The 22543-nt window shown below is 41.4% G+C and overlaps 1 protein-coding gene across 1 annotated transcript in view; it reads left to right on the forward strand.

Annotated features, from left to right (window-relative positions):
* The first annotated feature begins 2530 nt into the window (after positions 1-2530).
* The window catches only part of PAH (phenylalanine hydroxylase), a 53042-nt gene continuing 33029 nt past the window's right edge, over positions 2531-22543 (forward strand). Inside the window, exons 1-3 of the mRNA XM_054574618.1 lie at positions 2531-2710; positions 9400-9507; positions 20025-20208. Of these exons, the coding sequence (XP_054430593.1) occupies positions 2651-2710; positions 9400-9507; positions 20025-20208 (352 nt within the window). The 5' untranslated portion in view covers positions 2531-2650. The remainder of the gene's footprint in view (positions 2711-9399; positions 9508-20024; positions 20209-22543) is intronic.

Genomic DNA, 22543 nt, shown 5'->3' on the forward strand with positions numbered 1-22543 from the left:
AAGCTGAATTCTTGGATTCCTTCTAGACTTACATTGTCAGTACAGTTTTCTGAGGACCCAGTACCATGCTTGCCAGTAACAGCAACACATAGTATTCCATCCAAATTAACTAAAAAAGTTTAAAAATCATTTAAAAGATTTATGTTACAAACAATCTCTTCTTAAGTCAGGCTTTGTCTTAGTGTGTGAGTATATTTCACCTTTCTCTCTCTCTCTCTCTCTTTTGTTTTTACCAGAATAAAAAATTTTAAAGGAGCCGTTAGTGTTTTTCTCTGAGTGGCAGACAATTAAGTATGTCCTCCTCCCAACCCAGAGTGGGGGCACTTTTTCTGTGAGTTGGGATTTTAAATCCCATTTTTAGCTGGTATGAGGATAAAGAGAAGTGCTATTAGTTTGTTGTCCTAAAAAGAAATCACTATTTCAAAAAGGAAAGAAAGAATACTTAAGAGCCAACACTTTGGAATCAGGTGAAATGTAGTGTGACTTTGGACTACTTATTTAAACTTGCTGGGCCTCAACTTCCTTATCTATAAAGTGGGGATGCATAATTCATAGGGTTGTTGAGCAAAAAAAATTAAATTATGTTTATGGAGAGTGTGGCAGTGTCTAACATACAGTGTGCATGGAAGTAAGTAGGTGTTTTTGCTTGTTTATTTATTGCTGGTGGTTACGTTTACTTCTTTCCTTAATATACCAGCAGCATCAAGGGAAGAAATGATGTTTGTAAGGCAATCCTGGGATAAAGGAAAACTCTTCATTTTATGTCTACCACACAAGAAAAATATTGGAGTCAGAAAAAGGATAGAGATTCTTCTGAGAGTGGAACTCAAGGTCTTGTCCTTCATGTTCAACAATACTGAGCATTTAATTTACCATATGAAATATATATTTTAAAGTTTTTATTTATTTATTTTTAGAGAGAGGGGAAGGGAGGGAGAAAGAGAGGGGGAGAAACATCAATGTGAGGTTGCCTCTTGCATACCCCCTGCTGGGGACCTGACCTGCAACCAAGGCATTTGCCCTAACGGGGAATCAAACCAAGGACCCTTGGACTCGCAGGCACTCTATCCACTGAGCCACACCAGCTGGGGCTAACGTATGAAATATGAATCAGACACCCAAAGACTCTTGGACAGAAATTATACTAATAAAATTATGTCTGTATTCTTAGTAGGCAGTAGAAAACCCAGGACATTAGAGACGCTCAAGAAATCCTAAACAACAACCCTTAAAACCCCTATTTTAAAGATAAAGAAGTGGAGGCAGGCACTTGGCCAAAGCCTCAGTGGTGAAATCCATTGGCTTCGAATCTCACATCTGAAATTTTATTTTTTCTTTTTTGGTAGATGCTTGGTCATTCCATTAGAGGATTGTGGGAGGGGAAGGGGTGGATTTCTAGCAACCTCTATTATTGGCTTGTTTTCTTGCAGTTCATTACCCCTTCTGGTTAAATATTAGGCAGCCACTCATAACCTTGCTGTCCCTGATTTTTCACATCCTTCTAGAAGTTCTGAGTTTGCGGCATTCTTTTATTTCTTGTTTTGCTCCCACTGGAAGTGACTGCCTCATCTCAGTTTGCTGATCTGAAAAAAATGGGGTGAATGACATCTTCTTGTGTACTTGAAAGAGTCCACTCTCCAACACCCACCAGCTCACTCCCAGCTCTTTTCTTCATTTTCTTTTGTAAGCTTAGCGCTGCCTAAACTTATTTATTTGTTTATTCTCTGACTCCTCCCCAAGAACGGCAGCGGCAGCGCGGTGGGGGAGGCAGGATCCTCCATTCATTCGTTGATGTTTCCCCAATGCCTACTGGCCCCGCAGTACAAGTCCTCAGGAATTACTTGTGTTCACATGCTTTTCAACAATATCATCCATTTACCAACTATTTAACATATGGCAAGGACTGTGCTAAACATTTAATGCATTGCCTTATTATCCTTATTATTCATATCCTTAAAACGCCCTCAAACGGGGGGCTCTGCCATCCTCTTTAGGGCACTCCCCGCAGTTAGGTAAACAGCCCCAGGACACATGGCTGGATTTCAGTCCAGGTCTCTCTTTCTTACCTTTGCTCTTTAGCAACTGTGCTCAGCGTTCACGTCACCTTGTATGTCTGAAGTCAAAGCCTAGAAAGGCAGCGTGCTTAGTGGTTAATACAAAGGGCAAAAAAAGAAAAACCACCCCAAATCTAAATTAAGGATCCTGGCTCTGTTTCTGTGGGTGGAGGGCGGGGTGGAGGGGGAGAAAGGATTGTTTTCTGTAGTTGTAATCCTCAGGCGGTCACAGGTTTACTCCAGTGCAGAGAATCTGTTTCCATGCTTCTGAGAGTCCTAGAAAGGCCACTCTGTCCAACCATCCGCTCACAGGTGGCCTGTGGGGCAGCCTCCTCCTTTGAGGGCAGGCAGCCAAGTGTGGCCTCCCCGCCTCACGCTCCCCCATGCTCCCCGCCCCAGGGCTGTGACCTGGAGCTCCCTGCGTCAGAACAACGCCCACCAGGGGCGGCGCTGTGGCCGGGTGCAAGGCACCAGACAGCTAAGCAACGGTCCTGCCCTTCCCAACCTCAGGTTAAAAACTTCAGCACCTAGTGCTGCTGACAAACCTACCTGTGACTGACAGCCCGGAGCTAGAGACCTCACTCGTGGGGGCCAGCATGTCGGATGTGGTCCTGGAGAAAAGTAGCTTGACCAGGAAACTTTCCAACTGCGGCCAGGTGAGCCAGCTGGGCAAAGAGGGAGTTTGGTCCCAGTGAAGGAGGTCTGAGGAATGTTGGTGTTTCCTACTTCCTTCCATAAGCTCACCAGGGAGTCTGGATCCATTTGAAGATTATGAAATTGCCCAGGAGGTCATCAGATAACACAGGTCCTCAACAATTGTTTTCGATGGCGGACATCTGTCCTGCGTGGCTTTCAGGGGAAAGGGCATTCATTGCTTTGTGAGTTGGGGATCTGGCTTCCAGAGCTGCCACCAACTAGCTGTGTCTCTGGACAGGTCACCCTTCCTCTGTGTTGCCTGCTTTCCCTTATGTACATTGAAGGAGCTGTTCGTTAACAATCTGGAAAGGGAGATGGGATCCTTCTCTACCTGCTCTTCTGTGATGTTTATAATATGCTCTCAGCCATGTACTGAAATGGCAAAATTGGGAGAAATTGCATTCTCTTTTTACCTTTGGGAGAAAAGGAGGCATCAAAAAAGGCCGCAGACTTACTCAGACCTGGGGAAGGCGAAAATAAACAGGAAAATAAACAAGAGAACCTTGGACTTGGAATGTGAGAAAGCCCTAAATGTGACTTGGGGATAACACCCAGGGTGTGTCCCATTGTCTGGAATTTAGTGCCTTTCTCTGGAGGTGAACAATGGCAGAGCACCTTCTTTGACTTGTCACGGTCCTGGACTTTGCAGTTCTGAACTGGAGCCCCGCTCAGGGAGATAGCGTCACTCTGCAGGCACCTGCTGTCTGTAGGACTAGTGAGGACCAACCAGAGATCAGGAAGCCTCAGAGAGGATGGAGGTGCTTGCTGTTTCAGTGTAACTAGAGAAACGGCAGAACTTTGCACTGACTCTGTTTTGAGTTCTGAGAGGAAGACTTCCTTTGAGAATGGTGTGCGATACTTGAGAGACAGGAGAACTTGGGCTTGAAGAGGGACGGTGTGTGGGTCGGACAGATCCCAGGACAAATCCTGAATTTGTCATCATTTAGTTTCTGCTTTGCCGGACAGAGGACCCCCCACAACCATGGGAGGAGGTTGGGGGCAGCGATCTGGTTAGGGGGCCATGGAGTGTAAAGCTTTAAAAGATGGAGATCCACAAATTATCACTCTTGACAACCAGGGGTAAAGAGCAAGGTTGAGAGCATGCCCTGGTTCCTCCTGTGCATGGAAAGCAGGGTATTTAACTTTACAGAGCCGCAGCTTTATTCATTTGAAAAATCGGAATGAAAATGCTACGGTTAGTGCGAGAATTAAATAAAATGTCAATAAAGCTCTTGGCCCAGTTCCCGGGTCACAAGAAAGTTCCAGCGCTGTCTAGCTGTAATTAATTTAGTTATTCAACAAAATATGTCTGGAACATTGGTTGGATGGACAAGCTCTGAGTCAGGGACAGTGAGTGACTGGTATAGATTTGCAATGAAACAATGCTGGGCATGAAGTCAGGAGACCTGGGTTCTCGCCTTTGGGTTACTTAAGTTATGTTTTGGGAAAGCAACCCATTTGGGGTGAGGAGAGGCTCAGTTTGGTATCTGTAAAATTTGTGAGGAGTGGGGAGTGGAACTAGAATAAACTTAAGGATCCTTTCTACTTCTGACATTCTGCAAAAGAGATATGGTTTATACCTTTGCAAAACTCCCAGCTCAGGTGAAGAGCACACAGTGGGCATAATTCTCACCTGAGGCTGGAAGGCATACAGTACGGCAAGTGCTCTCCAAGTGCAACAAACACAACAGTGCTCTAAGAGATGGTGATGCATTTGTTCACCCAACAAAAAATTACTGAGCACCTACGATGTGCTAGGCACAGCAGAGTTTCTGCCCTGGAGAAACTTACATTCTAGTGTAGGAGACAGACACAAAAACTAACCAAATGAACATATAATTCCATGTAGAGATAAGTGCTGTGAAGAAAAATAGGACAGAGGGTGGAATGGAAGACCAGGGGAACTCAGAAATCACAACTATGAATGGCGAGACCAGTGTTCAAAACCAGATCTGACTCTGATCCCCTGCATGATCCTCTGCCTCACTGCTTTCTCCTGTAGACAAATGCTGGGATATGGTATAGTGTGCTTATGGCAGGATGTTTACATCTTGTTTTTAGTTGTCTTAACACTGTAGATACGTGTGTTTAACCACACCAACAAATAAACACCTCCTACTATGGTTCCCCCAAAGCACTAAGGTTAAAAGACCAATCTGTTGGCCTTTTAAGGCCAATATTCCTTGGAATATTCTTGCCAAAGAATACTACTGCTTGCAATTTGGGAACGTGCTTTTTTTCAAAGATAATGGATGTATTTGTTAGGCACAACTAAACATAATATATTTCTATTGCTAAAGGTATGACTCAATGATCAAAATAATTTTTCATTCCTAGTAAAGTTCTTTCTCGGCCCTATTTCTTCCTACTTAGTTTCTGAGCTACTCTTCTCTATCTCTACCTGTCCTGGAGGTACCTGTATTTCTAAGTCAACTTATGTGTCTACTGGAAAAAAAAATAAGGTATAGATTAAGAGCCAATAAAAACATTCTGGAAGAGATTTGCCGACCGTCCCATGCCAGGCCAACAGAGTAAGGTTGAAATTAGTATCCACTCAAGACAGCACAATTTCACATATTTCCATGAGCTTCCTTCCATGTAAGTCTCTCAGGCTTTGAAAGGGGAATCTGTAGTCCCAGCTGATTTTGCCAAGAGCTGTGGGACCTGAGCTCAAAACCAGACTCTGCCATTCATTAGCTGGGCGTCCTTGGACAGGCCACTAAACTTTGCCGAGTTTATTTCCTCCTATTTACAATATTACAGCAGCCATTTCTCGGGGCTATTATTGTGAAGACTTGTAACCTCTTAGACTAGTGCTAGTTGCTGCCGATGATGATGTTTATTAACTCTGAAAAGTACCAAGTGTGGATCCTGGCTCATAGTGGGTACTCAATGGCAGGTGCTACTGTTAATGTTACTAACACTAAGGAGTAGGGACTTGTCATGGGGTAAATGTGAATTTGCTGACACATTTGAGAAAAGTTATGATTTCAAAAAATAAGCTGTATATTTTTTGTCAGTGGTTTAAAAATATTCCATGGTTAAGAATCATCTGGGGTGCTTTCGAAAATGTAGATTATAAGATCCTACCCCAGAAATTCTGATTTGATTGATGAGGGAGAAGCCCAGGGATCTGCATTTAAACAAGGAGTCACTAGGTAATTTCGGAGTGAAGATCCAAGGAACACTCACTGAGAAACGCTGATTTAGAAAGTTTGTGGGGAGAATGGAAAAAGTAAAAAGGACATCGGCACAGCTAAGGGGTGGTGTTGAGTAAACTAGTAGTTAGACCAGAGAAAAATCCTTGCTTTGCAAGAAACCTAAGCCTTTATATGGACATTATGTTCATAACAGAGGGAATTGTATAGAATGGCTGATATTTAGGAGCCTGAGTTCTTGACCTGGGACCACTTACCTGTGTGATCTCAGGAGAGTCACCTTCTTTGGCCCATAGTTTTTCCATTGAAAAAAGAGGGTTTGAACTACATGAACTCTAAAGCCAAGCCTAGCTTTGTGAGCCAATTATTATCGAGTTCCATGTGGGCATCAGAAGCCAAAGAAATACACACACTGAAAAGGCACTGCTTCTGAAGGAAGAGAGACCCAAGAGGGCTTTTGAGGAAGGGTGAGTTACTTGAAAGAATAAGAGACAGAGGGGTGCAGTGCATTTACTCCGATGAGGAGTTGAAAGGGCAAGGAGGAAACCAATTTGCTGGCGTGGGTGGGGGGCTATTTCTTGTGGGTGGGCCTCAGGAGGTTCCTGAATATGAGGAGATATTTGATCCTATTGGCCACGGGGAGCCTCTGAAGAATTCTGAGCAGGGGCACATGAGCTAAATTCTGTTGGGGCTGGATCAAAGGGCTGGGTTAGTGCTGTGGCAGTAGGAACAAAAGAAGGATCTGATCATGAGAGCCATGCTGCAGAAGGTCACATTGGACTTGGTGGTTGACTGGTCATGCACAGGAGTGGGAAGTGGGTGGTGATGGAGTTTTGAGCATGGTGCATTCACATCTGAATTGAAAGGTTACATCTGTGGAGATGTACCAGGAATATGTTAGTGGGTTGGCCAAAAAGTTTGTTTGATTTTTTCCATAAGATGGTTCTAGTAACACTTAGTTGTCTTTAACTTCATTTGAAACAACTTTGTTAGATTATATTGTGACAGCTGTCATATCAGGGTGCATTTAAAAAAACATATGAAAATTAGTGAATTTTTGTGCAGCCATTTTCACATTGAAGATGGAAGAAAATATGCATCCTTTTTGGCGTATTATGCTTTATTTCAAGAAAGGTAAAAATGCAACCGGAACAGAAAAAAAGATTTGTGCAGTGTATGGAGAAGGTGTTGTGACTGATCAAATGTGTGAAAAGTGGTTTGTGAAGTTCTGTGCTGGAGATTTCTCACTGGACGAGGCTCTGTGGTCAGGGAGATGAGTTGAAGTTGATGGTGATCAAATCAAGACATTAATTGAGAAAAATCAATGTTATGCCACACGGGAGATAGCTGCCATATTCAAAATATCAAAATCAAATAAGTTGTTGGTGAAAATGAAAAACCTTGTTTTTTATTTTATGGGAAAAACTAAATGAACTTTTTGGTCAACCAAGTACTTTTCTTGTAGGCCAACAGGAAAAGAGAATATTGCCAAGGGAACGTGAAACAGGGGAACCCTTTGTCATTTCAAGGAAACCAGAAAGGACTAAGGGCTCACTGTTCTCTGGTAGGAAGAAGAAGACTGCTGTCAGAAATTCATCTGCATATCTTTGGCAGGGCTTAAAAGAGGGAGAAGGCAGGGTAGAGTCTGCAAAGAGTCCTGATTCATAGACAGTATCCTGGGATCAAATAGGCTGGGTTCCCATTCTGGCTTCACTGTGTACTATGGGTAACTTACTCAACTTCTCTAAGCTTTAAAATTGTCATCAGTAAAAAGAGGTGCCTGGAAGTTAATCAAACCCACCTTCTCAATCAGCAATTTTCAGCCCTTTTCATCCCATGGCACACATAAACTAATTACTAAAATTATGTGGCAACCAAAAAATATATTTTTTGCAGATCTGACAAAAAATAGGTATAATTTTGATTTATTCACTCTAGATGGCTATTGTATTGGCTGTTGTCATTTTTTAATGTGACAGTCTAAGGAAAATTGGCCAGTGCCCCTGGCTAAATAGCCAGATATTGCATGTTTTCAAAATTCTTGCAGCACGCTGGATGAAAATCACTGCTCTAGATTGTTACAAAAATTAAATGAGAGCATCCAAATCAGGTACTGATAATGCCTGCAACATTATAGGCTCATAATAAAAGATGGATTAAAAATTTTTTAGGAATATTGCATCATGATCCTTATAGGGATGTATAACAGCTCAGTCTTCTAATTCATTTGAAACTCCCTCTAATCACACTAGCTGATAATTTAGGGTCTTTCTCCACATCGCTCTTTCAGGTGAGGTTCTAGGAACATCTGAATTTTCTGAATTCAAAGAAGTTCATCCTAAGGGTCACCAGTGCTTATTCAGGGCTTATTGTGCCTAGTCACGGGTATACCCTGCCCAACACAGGCTTCCCACTGACAAAACGTAACATCCACTCAACTAATTTCTTCACCTTGCTTATGGGAGAGTAAATTTCTGCACATTTTCTTCTACCCAGGTTCAGGTACATGCTGTTTGTTTGTGGGCACACGTGGAATTTTACATATTATTATAAAACTTAATTTTAAACATTTAAAAGACTCCAGCAAACTCTTTGTGGAATACCAACCCTAATCCCACCTTAATTTGCTGTCCCATGCATGTGGAAAGTGCTATCTCTTTGATATCCTTCATTGTCTTAAGACATCCACTTTCCAATGTGTCTCGTAACTATTTTTCTACAATTGGATATCCAAGATCCCAGTATACAAAAACAAGTTAGCACTTCCCTGAGATATTTGCCAAAGGCCAAGAGGCCATTCTTGTATATTTAAAATATTTCCATCATTTTTATAGACTCCTCTTAATATTCTATTTCAACTACTTTATCTTTTTCTTTTTCCATCTTCTGAATACTGTTTAGACAGGGCTTATTATTAGCGTGATTTTATGGATAATGAAACTATGAAGGCTGAAATGATTTACCCAAAGTATTCCATCTGAGAGGATCCCAACCCATGTCTTCAGACTCAAATGCCTACATGTGTTTTCTATTTTTAGGAATTTCAACCCCGTCTTTTTCAGTGTTTTCCTGGGACACTTTTTGACTCACCTCTAAGGATCTTTTTTTCCCAGTTATTTGGTGTGTTGTGTGTCTATTAAGCCAAATTTTGAGCTGCTTCTATTTTGTATGTATTTCTTAGCACCCTGTTACTTGACACATGGTAGATATTCATTAAAACTTATTGGATCTATAAGGTGACTGGTGACATCAATGAATAATTGAAGTTCCTAAAGTTGAAATCTAATCTAGGAACATTATTGAAAATATCACTGCACTTGACTTACTTATTTTCCACCATGCTATGTACTTCTGTATAGAATATATGTAGCTCATTGTATCCTAAGGCTTAGTTAGAAGAAACAATTCATGATGGTCTTTTCTTGAGGTTTCACAGGGATGAATTGCTAAACCATGGAGAACATTTTAACCAAGTGTGTTTAATCCTGTAGGAAACAAGTTATATTGAAGAAAACACCAACCAAAGTGGTGCCATATCGCTGATTTTCTCACTCAAAGAAGAAGTTGGTGCACTGGCCAAAGTCTTGCGCTTATTTGAGGTAGGAGCTTTATTCATTTCTGCCAAAGATACTTGATTTTCAGCATACGCTCTTACATTAACCAACTGTGTGACTTTAGTTCAGTCTTTCATTCTCACTGAACTTCAGCTCCTGCATTCGCAACCAGATCATTCAGAACCACTGGTTGCATACCCTGGAAATGAGCCCTGGCCTCAGACTTCTTTTTATCAATTTTGTCTTGAATTAATTATTGTCTTAGCAGTGTCCTCAATACACTTTTTACTTTTAACAGTAGCCCTTACTTGTCTTACATGTGTACATTTCTATCTGGCCCTGAGGATGGTTTCAATCATGGCTCAGTAATCTTATATCCTCTACAGGCTCAGATTTTTATACAGTAAGTCTTCAATTAAGAATGAAATTATATTTAAATATAAGCAAAGGAAGTGGTCTTTTCTTTTACTCTTCTGCTTTGGATTTTAAGAAGAACTATTTCTGAAGCAATTAACTTTTACTTCAAGTTCCTTCATAAAATTAAACCTGATGGCTGATTACATAAGTAAATGGAGAAGACATAAAGCTCCCATGCAGAAGAATTCCAAATCACTTAAGTAGATACCCTACTCAAAGAAGGAGAACGTAACTCCTCGTTTCTTTAGTGAGGGTGGCACAGAGCGATGGCCAAAGCAAACAATATGAAAAAGAGAGGAAAAGGTAACTTTTCAGAGAAGAGTCCAATGAACAGTAGTTCAGCCAGGTGATCAAGGTCAGCATCAATGGAGAGAACGGCACTTTACCTCTGTGATTTTTCTCCCCCAAACCCATCACCTCAGTCTAACCATGAGAAAAATATCTGACCAATCCTAATGAAGGGACATTATGCAAAATACTTGACCCATATCCTTTAAAACTGTCAAGGTCATCAAAAACAAGGAATATCTGAGAAATTGTCATAGCCAAGGGGAGTCTCAAGGGACATAATGACTAGATGTAATATGGTGTTCTGAATGGGACCCTAGAACAGAAAAAGATGTTTGATATAAACTAAAGAAATTCAAATTCAGCGTCGTCTTTAGTTTATGATAATGCATTAATACTGGTTCATCAGTATAAGATGTTAATAATAGGGGAAACTGGGTGCAAAGTATATTGGAATTTTCTGTACTATCTTTTTGATTTTTCGGTAAATTTAAAATTGACCTAAAAATAGTTTATTACAAAAGAAAACTTGGCTATCCAAAAAGGGGACTGAGGGTTGGGGAAACGTCTGCTTTAGTGAGAGCAAGCCATAAGTGGCGAAGAGACATAGGGTACTTTCTGAATGACAAACTGTTTATGAGAAATAATATACCCGTAAAATGTGCCTTTGTAACAATTTAGTATTTTCCCCTTGAGCGGTCAGGCCTTAGAGTCAATAAATTAACTAATAGTAAATTAATAGGATGTTTTCAACTTAATAAATAAACTGCAAGTAACTAAATTACTTGGACTGGATGAAATGTTTGTACCCAAGGCGTGTGTGTATGTGTGTGCGTGCGCGCATGTATGTATTCTGGATAAACTTTTTAAAATTAAATTTATTGGGGTGATATTGGTTACTAAAGTTACATGAGTTTTAAGTACACAATTCCCTAATACAACAAGCATATATTATGTTGTGTGCTCACCATTTAGGTGAACTTTTTAAAGCATTATCCAAAATCTCAATTGCCCTGGTCAATAAGTGGTCTTATTAGACCCATTTACAGAGAAGAAAACAGAGGTTAATGTATTGGGTGGTTGGTGAAAGTGTTGGTGTTAGCATGTGATGATTTTTTCCAGAAGTATTTCAGCTGCCCTCAACATTGTATAGTCCAGCATGCCTTCTGCCCTTCTTACCACCTAGCAAATAAAGAGTTAAGTTGTCATTATTCAAAGTGCCAAGGCAAGGAGGAAAACCTCATTGCAGTATATGTGGACCCACATTAGGTGATGGATGATGCTTAATTAAATCTTCATTGAACTTGGTGGAAAAGGTATTGCTCCATTTCATGAGTGAGCCAACCACACAGCCAACGGGTGGGGCAGGTGGGATTGAACTCAGGATCTTGTTTCCAAGGCCCATCAGCTCTCTCTGAACCCCGATCCTGCTGCCAAATGCAGCTGTCCCCGCACATCTGAGCAACACTGGAGTTGTTTAAAAGCCCAGATATTCTGGCCCCATCCTCCCTTCTCTGGGGAGTGGCGGATCCGTTACCAGGTATTCTTTCTCTTTTCCAAATTGAAAAATGCGTCCATATACAAGAAAAATATTGTCCATAATTCTACCGTCCGCACAATAAACCACCTCCAGCTTTTTAACACATTCACTTTCATTTTTTCTCAAGTATAACTATGATTTCCAAAGTTACAAATTTTTTAATATATTGTTCTTTAAAAATAGTCCTTTCTGACAACCCTGCAAACTTCCTGGTCAGTGCAACACTGTTATCAATTTAATATATTTCCTTCCCGTCCTTTAAAAAGCTTGATGGATACTGACAGGTACCATGCTATGCACATAGTTCTGCAAACTCTTTGTGTCGGTTCACTAGTGCGGTCAAGGGTACAGACTCTGGGAAGACAGTGCTGTGGCTTTGGGAGAGTTGTGTGATTTCTTTGTGCTTCAGTTCCTTATCTGTAAAATGGGAATAATAATAGTGCCTGCTTCAAAGGGTACTTCTGAGGCTCAAATGATTAAATGACTTCATGCATGTAAAACACTCAGAGTAGTTACATATTAAGTGTTCAGTAAGAATCACTCTGTATGTTTTTCTGAATACAATGTTTTTGAGATATATACTTGTTAATACAAAATTCATGACCTTTGAATTCTGAAGAGCAGCTCTTGATATGTGTACATGTGTGGAAGCTTCCTTAGCCCCTGTCTACCAGGAGTATGTACAAGACGTCCTAACTCCTCCAAGAAAAAGCGAGGTCTGCCCGGGAGGGCACACTTCTGCCCGCAAGGCTAGGTTTCATTTCCTTCCTGAGAGCCCATCTTTTCCTTTGATGAGCAGCAGCAAAGTCACCATCCCAGTAAGAGAAGATGTTGCTTGCCCAAAGGGCTTGTAGCTTTCCGGGCCTCAGCTAGTAGCCACACCAGCATGCAACACAGCGGGTTTGATGTTTATAACAGAGATGCAGAGGAACTGTGTTTGCACATGCTGCACAGGTGAGGGGCGCAAAGTAGCAGGCGTCTTCATGAATTGGAGCCAAACTATTAGGAATATACCAACACCTGTACCTGCTAACCCACAAATGTCCCAATGTCCTCAGTAGTTTGTTCTGCCAATTCTTCATGTATTTATTTCGACATTTTCCATAGTGCTCTAGTTTTTAGCCTCTATTATTTTATGTCCCATTCCTTCTTTAAAAAAAAAAAGTCTCCTGCAAGTCTTTACTTCAAGTGGTCTAACCATGGGCCCTCAAATGAGAAGCAGGCTTCTTGGGGGAGTCGCACACAAGACGTTGCTCTCCCTCCACCAGCTCTCCACTAGCTACTTTACTGTGTATTCTCTAGGGAAGGGAACATCCAAATGAGCAGATACACAGAAACCTGAAGTGACCAGTATGCTCCTTTGCATCATGGGATTGATGGTGACATGGAGGCTCAGACGGTGCTGTCCAAGGCTCGACACCTGCAGCTAAATATTGCTTCCGACTTCACGCTCCTTTTTCACAGTAGACTGGTCCTTTGAAAACAAGTGGGAAAGGCACAGTCTATGTTTGTCACACTCACTTCCTGTACTCAATCTACCTCTACCCAGACGGCCCAGGCCTTCGCCTCAGCAGATATTTGGGGGGTTTGTAGTCTCCCATTTTTGCGTTCAGCTAATATTTTTTTGAGTATCTACTGTTTTCAGACCCTATATAGGCATTGGGGAGACTGGGATGAGCCAATCAGTCCATGCCCCTATCAACCTTAGGAGAGTTCAAGGTTCACGAGCTTCCTTAACCCACACTGGAGAGAGAGTCGGCCAGGGGAGGTGTCTTGCACACAGTGTTCAACCTGAAACCTGAGGGGTGGGCCAGAGGAGAGGGAGGGGGAAGTAAATTTCAGAACAAAGATGCAAGTGGTTCGAAGTAAGAGATTAAACAAATGATCGGGTCATGAAATCCTCCAGTCCTTTACCATCTGCCAACCTTAGCGTTCTTGGGCACGGGGACTGGGTTGCAGAGTGGGCATCCAGGCAGATAAATGATTATTACTCTAAAGTTTGGACTTTAGTCCTGCCTGTGACCCCTGGGTCTGGTAAGTGGCAGGATCAATGGTAAGTGACAAGGGCTGTGTTTGCCCCACTGTGGCCTCAGGCCCAAGGTAGTAATAAGTAGTAAAATGCTTTTGGGAAACATTCCTTCTTTAATAAAAATATAAAGAGCTTTGAGTTTCACTGGAGGGAAAAAAGTTCTTTGAATCCAGATGACTTTTTCACTTTGTTTAAATGCCTCAGTGTAGATATTGATATAGAGAACACCCATGGAACTCACTTCAGGCTTAAAAAAAAAAAAAGCATTGTATAAATGACTAATGTCCTTTAGTGTCCCTTCCCCGTACTGTCCCTCCTTAGAGGCAGCTATTAATCTGAGTTTTATATGTGTGATTCCCATGCATGCTCTTTTACTATGTTTTATATAGATAACCATTGGTGATACATGGCATAGTTTTTCAAGCTTTTAATCTTCACACAACTGTAAAACTCTCCTCTGCAGTTTTCTTTCTTGAGCAGACCATGGTGAACATTGTTTCTGAGATTTGTTCACACGGGTCTTACTCTTGCATTTTCCCCTCTGCATATGCCATCTTGTGGCGATATTTCATTCATGTCCTGTTGGGGCTATGTAGGCGGCTTCCACTCTTTATCCATACGAATGGCACTAAGCATTTTGTACAAGCCCTATGACCTACTTATTGGAAAGAACAACCTCCAGTGGAAAACTGGCACTGCTCTTAGCTACTAAACAGGTCCGAGCTGGACACACTTGAGAAATAGCCACACAGAGCTTACTTTTAAAACTTTCATTATGACGTTAGACCTCACACTGTGACCTTTTAGACAGCACTGTGACCTGTGGATGATGCACATGTTGTCACTGTTCTTCAGTAGCCTGGACTGGAACAGACCACTGTGCCTTTTTGATCTTATCACTCTGGTGGCAAGAAAAGGTGTAGGAAGAGGAATAAAAGGAAAAGAAAGCCTTTTTCCTCAAAAGCCTTGAAAAGACCCTTGATGAAGCTGCTAACCCAGCTCTCCCCAGGAAGGGGTCTCCTCCGAGTTGGAGGCAACTCCAACCTCAAGGAGGGTAGGGTGGGGCAGAAATAATCGAACAAAGAGAGAGAAGACTAAGGGAAGGGAAGGCCAAAAGATTACAAGAGACACTTGTAGAGGAAGCAAGAGTAGAATCCCAAAAGATGGTCTCCAGGATGTACTGAGAATCCAGCATGAACCTGCTCAAGAACTCTCCTCCAAGTTAGTGTGTGTGCGTGTGTGTGTGTGTGTGAGTGTGTGTGTGTGCACATGTATGGGAGGTTTAATCTTAGCTCCCTCTAGAATTTAATTGTGCTGCTCATACTTTCCTGAATGTTTTTGGTTTCCTGATAATCCTAGTGGGTTGAATTTCCAGACCCTTGATCATTCAGGGCTATTGCTGGCCCTCTCACAAGAGGAGACCAGCGAAATACATAAGAAGCCCTGGCTGCACCTGTCTCAAGTCTGGGTTAAGTAACCTCAATCTTTGCAACTATCGTTTCCCACCCCCAATAGTGTAGCAGTCTCCAGATTGTCTTCTGCCCCTGCCCAGAGTACTCCTTTTAAAACAGGAGTAAAAGGATGTCTCTTTTCTTCCTGATTAGCAACCTTAGCTTCTCCTATCACTTGGAGTGAAAAGCAAACTCCAGGTCATGGCCAACAATGCCTTGCGGGGTCTACTCTCAGTTACTTCTCTGCCTCATGTTCTGTCGACCTCCCACTTGCTCACTCTGCCCTAGTCACACTGGCCTCCTCGATGGCTCTCAGTCCTGTTGCACGCTATCTTACCCCAGGACCCTTGCACTGGCTGTTCCCCTGTGCCTTTCTCCTTCAGCGACTCCTGGTTGGTGCTTAAGTGTCACCTGTTTATTTTTCGAGGCCTTCCTGACCATGCTGTTTAAAACTGCATCTCCACTGCACCCCTAGAATAACGAATCCCCTTTTCCTGCTTTATTTTTCTCCTTTCCACCTAAAGACTATATGCTATTTATTATAGTTATTGTTTGTCTCCTCTTTCGAGAACATAAGAGAAGGGCAAGGATTTTTCCTGCTTTGTTCCCTGTTGTACCCCAGCACCTGGAACAGTGTTTGGCACATGGAAAGTGCTTGATTGGATGAGCTAATTGGAAGCTCCTGGGGGTTTGCTTGAGACCAGTGATTTGGGACATTCTTTCTGAATGTCTTTGTTACTACCTCTGAACTAGGCCAGGTAGAGCTTCGTGTATGCTTACTCTAAGGCCGCAGCATGTAGTGGTTCAGGGAGCTCTCTCTTTTCGGTCTTGCCTCATCTGAAAATAGGCTCAGCTTTTCCTTCTCCTTTTTGAAACACGCTCTGAGGAAAGGCTCCGAGGAAAGATTAAGGTAAAGCAAATATTATAGGGAGAAATGGCTCATGAAACGGAATGTGTTTTGATGCCCAGAGAAATGCACATCTGTACCAAGTTGCGAGAGAGTCAGAGTGTAATGAGTTCTTACTGAATACCCATGAAAGAAGCCAAAATTATGCTTTTTCTCCTAATTCTCACAAAGCGGTCAGTTATTATTATCCTTATTTTCATCATGAACAAACAAAGTTCATGGTCTACTGACATACTCAAAGGTAATGAGCAGCAGAACCAGATTTTGAACTCAGATTGTCCCAAATCCCATACTCTTTTCACGATACTTTTTCTCAAGAAATGAAACAGGGGAGGAAGGGAAGGGGCCCTGAGATTGAGGTCAAGGAAATATACAGAAGCACCAATCTCTTCTCCACCATTGTGAATTCTGTGTTTTCATAGTTTTATCCACTTGTGACCAATCCCCTTTTAGAAAGATTTTCCTCAAGATTGGGAACAGAAAGGGTTTTCTAGTCAATCTCTATTAATTTAGACTATTCATGTCACTTTGCTCTTCTCTGGGACCCACACTTTCTGCTCCAGGGTCCTGACTGATCAAGTATTACACTGCCATCTTTTATGTATAAATCAACTATCAGACAGATCATGAAATTGTCTTTGAAATCTTTGACTCTAACCCTTTCTTGCCTCCACCCAGATGCCCATGTGGAGTAACAGAAAGCTCTTTCTTTATCCCTCACCCGAAGGGGTGGTTAGGTTAGTGTGTTGGGGTCAATTGGTAAACCTGCATAGAGCCCTTGATTAAAAATAAAAATTTATTTACTAAACGGTAATTATGATCATAATCAGGTTTGGAGGTTCATTTCTAAAACCATGCTTAGCAACCCAAATTATCTAAATATCTATACTGATCAGCTGGAAAAACTTCAACACAGAAATTGCATCTCAAACTAGAGAGTTAATTACTAACAAGTTGATTCAAATGGGAAAGAAAGAGTTCAAAGAATTAGGCTGGGTATTCTTAGCTAGAAAATTCCCTCACACTTAAAAAATACATTTTTTGGGTGGGGGGGAATGGGTGGCGGGGGAAAAGGGTAAAAAATTAAGACAACTGTAATAGAATAAACATGATTTTAAAATTTTAAATAAAAGTAAAAAATACATTTTTCTTTTCATTATATGGGTAATATTATAAAACTTTTGGCAAATAAATAAAAGTTACACATAAGCTTGTCATAACCTATTCTGATGCATTCCATTCTAATCATTTATTTATTTGTTTATTGCCATATTTAAAAAAATATGTTTTCATTATCACATGCCTATATCCATCATAACTATTTTCCCAAGGGGTTGTCGTTATAACCCTGTAAGAAATAAAGTGAAGTTTTCATTATTAAACCAATAAACATTATTTTAGAAAAGTTGAACTACGATAAAAACGAAAATAGAAAAACAATATCACCTCTAGGCCTATTATCCAGAGACCACCAGTGGTGACAAGTCTCACAATGATCAATGACACTTTATTTTCTGTACGGTGCTGTTGTTACTTGCTTTTTAATAGATGTATCATCTCCACTGACTGATTATACTACAGTCTACCTAACCATTCCCCTACTGTGGAAATTTAGTTTACAAATTTTGGTAAACAATTTTCCTGTAGGATAGGTCTCTAGATTAATAAAAACTGAGTTTGGGGGTATAAATTGTTTTGTGGTTCTTCCCAAAAGAAGTGTTGTTTCCAGGGGTGGAGTGTGGGTGGTGATCGCTACCAGCCTATGGCCAGCCTTCCAGCCCTTCCTCCCCCTTCCACCCCTCCCCCCTCCCTTAGCAGTCAGCTTGATGGAGGTGTGGGGGTTCCTGGCTGCTGGCCTGGCTGTGTTCTCTGCTCTCCATGAGGCAGAGGTTGGTACCTTCTTCTTTGAAGTTTCAACTTATGTAAATAGCAGGTGGAACTCACCCACCCTCTCTCTTTCCTTCTGAGCCAAGAAGGATGATTCTTTGCTTTGTTTAGGAAGTTACCTCTGCTTGCTTAGGAAAACTTCAGAGCAGCTACTATGTCTTTGGCCTTCCCTCCTCCACCATCTCTCTCTCCAGTCTTCATCCTCACGTCGGGTAACCTGGTGGTTCAGGACTGTGTTCCCTACAGTGGGCACCCACCGAGAACAACTCCCTCACAATGACTCTGAAGTGAGAAAAAATGGGCCCCTGGCTCCTACCACTTCTGGCAAAGCCCCTTCATCTTTGATTTCATTTTTTTATATCTCCTTTAACCTTCTCATATGATTGTTGGGAAGATCACAGAAAATAATTGTGAAGTGTGAAGTGATATTCAAAGTGAAAATGTATTTATATTGTAATTATTCATGTTCTTGTCACCACATGCCATTAACCATCAAGGGAAGAAGTAGACTTCTTTCACTACAAGGTTGATGAATTTTGTTTTTTAAAATTGTTGAGTTATTCAAGTTTTTCCAGGGTGTATACTCTCTATTTAAATGCTTGGGATAACCCCAATTATTATTTTTTATTTAAATAAAAGGTAGAGGGTGCCCCTTAGTTTCTTCACAATGAACAGCACTATGAAGAAAACTGACAAAGAACACAGACTTTCTGAATAAGTAGCACATGACTTGCCATGCGTTGAAATTTGAGGATCAATTTAAGTAAATGACTCTTAATGACAAATCCAGAATAGCTAAAATATCACCGGCTAAAGATGTTGAATTTGAGTAGGCATAGAAAGTAGTTATTATTTTTTGTGGCATTTAGTAAAAGTGGCAGGTACACATCTCTGCCCGTTCTCAGCGGGGCCTCGTGTGTCCTCCCTGTTAGCGTCCTCGCTGCAGTCTGTCCGCACGCCACCCAGGACTGCCTGCCTCCTTCACCCTGCTCCGCCTCGTATTTCCTTCCTTAGCCCTCATCATTATATAATAATATATAAATTAGTTTTCTTTTATGAGTGTTGTTTATCTCCCTGTAACGTGAATGTAGGCTTTTATAAAGGGAAGCACTTTTGTTTTGTTTACTGATGCATCCCAACCACCTGGAAGAGTAATCGGTACCTGGTACGTGCTACATACACATTGGCTGTGTATTTGAATAAAAAGTAATTACACAAAACTATGAGCAGTAATTTTTACTGAGCATTTACCATGTACCTGGCAGTGTACATGTGTCATTTTATCCAGTGTTCCTGAAAAATTTATGAAGCAAGTGTCACTGTTATCACCAAATTGCAGATGAGGACACTAAAGGTTAGAAACATGAAAGTAAATTGTTTCAGGTCTTATAGCCGATATACTGAAGAACTTGGATTTAAATCCATTAAGCTTGACTCCTGTGGACCCTGTTCAAGCAGAAATCTGTTGCTTCTATATATTTATTTATAATATATATATCTATATATATAGATTCTATATTTATATAGAATAAAGCTGCTATAAACATTCCCATGTTTATATTCTATATATATATATATTCTATATATAGCTTCTATATATATTATTCAGATTCTATGGAGTTTCATTTGGAAATGGGGGTTTTCCTATGTAAATACTTCCGGTACACACTGTCCTAGACATTGGGACCAGATCAATGTTTTACTTTTGCAACTCTGGGCCATCAGCTGATTTCCATGTAATTAAATTCTGAGGCATTGGAACTATATCCCCACCTCTTGCCATTTATTACTGGGTTTTGAAAAAAAATTAGAGAGGTGATGGGCAAGGGGAGGGGACTGGGGACATCTGTGAACAATAAAAATAAAGGAAAAATAAAATGTAAAAACCCTGTGTAATGTTAAGGACTTTCTTCTACTGTAATTAAAAAAACCCTATTTCTCATCTGCTGCATTTTGTGTGCTGTGTGTTTTGCTCTGTTTTTGTGTTTTGTCTGTGCTAATGCCAATGTCTGTCCCCTTCACATGTCCAATTCTGTTTTCTAGGAGAATGATGTAAATCTGACCCACATTGAATCGAGACCTTCGCGTTTAAATAAAAATGAGTATGAATTCTTTACCAATCTGGATAAAAGTAGCCTGCCTGTTCTGGCCAACATCATCAAGATCTTGAAATATGAGATCGGTGCCAAGGTACATGAACTTTCCCGAGACAAGAAGAAAGATGCAGGTAAGAAGGAGAAGAATTTTGCAATTCCAGCAACTCTGCATTCTGTTTAGAAAATAATGACAACAATATCCACCCTGGAAGATCCTCGGGGGATTAAGTGAGAGGATGTAGGTTAGAGACCTAGACAAGTGCCTAACACATTTTAGACATTTAATAAATATTAGCTTTTTTCCTCCTTCCTCAGGATAGCTGTATCTTGTGTTCGTTGTCTTCTTTCTGTTGCTGCAGCTTTTATATATTTCCTTCGTGGGTTGTCATGCTCTTGACCTCCTACCTCAGGAGGTGAGATGGTCAGCATGACCAGGGTGCTTTCTGTGTAAATACAACTTCAAGACAAACTCTGTGCTTCTCTCCACTCCAGCCAGAGGGCTGTCCACACGTTCTTCTTGTAGCATGTTGTCTCTGTAGCTGGGGGGTGCCTGCCCCCTTGTCCTAGTGCTCTCATTGTCATTGTCCACCTCTTTGTCTGTCTCTTCCACTACATTATGAGTTTCGTATAGGCAGGGGGAGGCTTTTATGTTGCTATCCTAGGAGTTTAGCCCAGTGCGTAGAACGCAGGTGCTGAGCAAATAGTTGGGAGTGAACGATTAAATCGAGGAGTTGTCAGGACTTGCTCTCTCTGTCTCCTTGTGGACTTGCTGAAATGCTTCCCTCTGATGTCCCTTGAACAATAAGGCAGCAAAGTAGGACGATAAAGTGCTGGCATTGTAAGTATGGGCTGGAGTTGAACAGACTTCAGTTCAAGTTCTACCTCTTCCACTTAATGACTTTGAGACCCCTGACAAGTCCCTTTAACTGCTGTGACCTCAATTTTTTGTAGGGTTTTTGTGAAGGTTAAACAAGATCATACATAAAAAATGCTTAGACTGGAGAAATAGTAGTATGTGGTGGTTGTTACCATTATGATTATCGTAAAAAGAAAACAGAGGACCAAAGTGATTGCTTTTTTAGGATACAAAGTATATTCAGATAAACTATTTTCATTAGACTTTTTATCTGTAAAAGCAGTTTCATGCTTACTGAGAAATTGTGCAGAAAGTCCAGAGACTTCCCACATGCCCTCTTTCTCCTCCCCCTCCCCCACCCCAATTTCTCCTGTATTTAACATCCTGCATTAGTCTGCTACATTTTTTATAATCGATGAGCCAGAGTGTTACATTATTCACTGAAGTCCGTTGTTTACATTAGAGATCATGCTTTGTATGTACGGTTCTTTTGGCTTTGACAAGTGCGGGCAATGACTTGGTGATTGGCAGTGATGGTTAATATCATGTATCCATCATTACAGACTCATGTAGGTGTTTTAACTGCCTCCAAAATGCCCAGGCTCCACCGATTCATGTCTCTTTCTTGGTCCCTCCGGCAACCACTGATCTTTTTACCGTCTTCCTGATTTTGACTTTTCCAGAATGTCATGTAGTTGGAATCAGGGTATGTAGCTTTTTTAGACTGGTTTGTTTCACTTCCATGTCTTTTTGTGACTCAGCAGCTCATTTCCTTTTAGTGCTGAATAATGTTCCATTGTATGGACGTGCCACAGTTTGTTTATCCATTCGCTTATTTAAGAACATTTTGGTTGCTTCCAAATTGTGGCGATTATGAATAAAGCTGCTATAAACATTCCCATGCAGGTTTTCGTGTGGACCTGAGTTTTTAGTTCATTTGAGTAAATACTTAGGAAGGCCATTGCTGAGATAAACTATTTTTTTCTAAATAAAAAATGATTTTATTATAAAATTAAATTTTTTGTTTTTGTTTTTGTTTTTTGTAAAAACACTGGAGACTTTAGGTCAAGAGGATTTCAGGACCTAGAGCTGAAAATAGCATTTTCATAGGCAGAGACGCTTTAAGACGAGACAAGGCCCACCTCTTAGCACAAGGTACTGAAACAGTTACTAAGAGACACCTCCAAGGCCTTCCTAGGAGAACACGCTTCTTTTTCTGCCTCTGTCCCCCTGTGGCCATCGCGCAGACCAGGGAGTCCATTTAAGGCTCTGTCCCTTCCGAGTATGGACAGCCACGCTCGTGGGCTCAGGTCTCTGGGGGCGGCACTTGGAACTCCTCCTCAGATCAGCCCTGCCTCTCTGCCTCCCCCTTCCGCCTTCCAAGCTGCTTCCCGGATGATCGTCTTCTTTTGCGTTTCCGGCCACCTGCTCCCCACAGGAGCTGCAGGCTCTCAGGACAAAGGCGCTGCTGGACCCGGGGCCGAGCTCTGCTTCTGCCCGGAGCAGGTGGAGGCCTGGCCAGCTGGGGCCCTGGGGTAGGAAATCAAAGCAATTGACAGGCAGGCACACGGCCCCTTGGGGAGCCAGGGAAGATGTATGTAGATCAGATG

Source organism: Pteronotus mesoamericanus, unplaced genomic scaffold, assembly GCF_021234165.1.
Source record: "Pteronotus mesoamericanus isolate MK-2021 breed Mesoamerican mustached bat unplaced genomic scaffold, CSHL_Meso_final contig_263, whole genome shotgun sequence".
Classification (NCBI taxonomy): domain Eukaryota; kingdom Metazoa; phylum Chordata; class Mammalia; order Chiroptera; family Mormoopidae; genus Pteronotus; species Pteronotus mesoamericanus.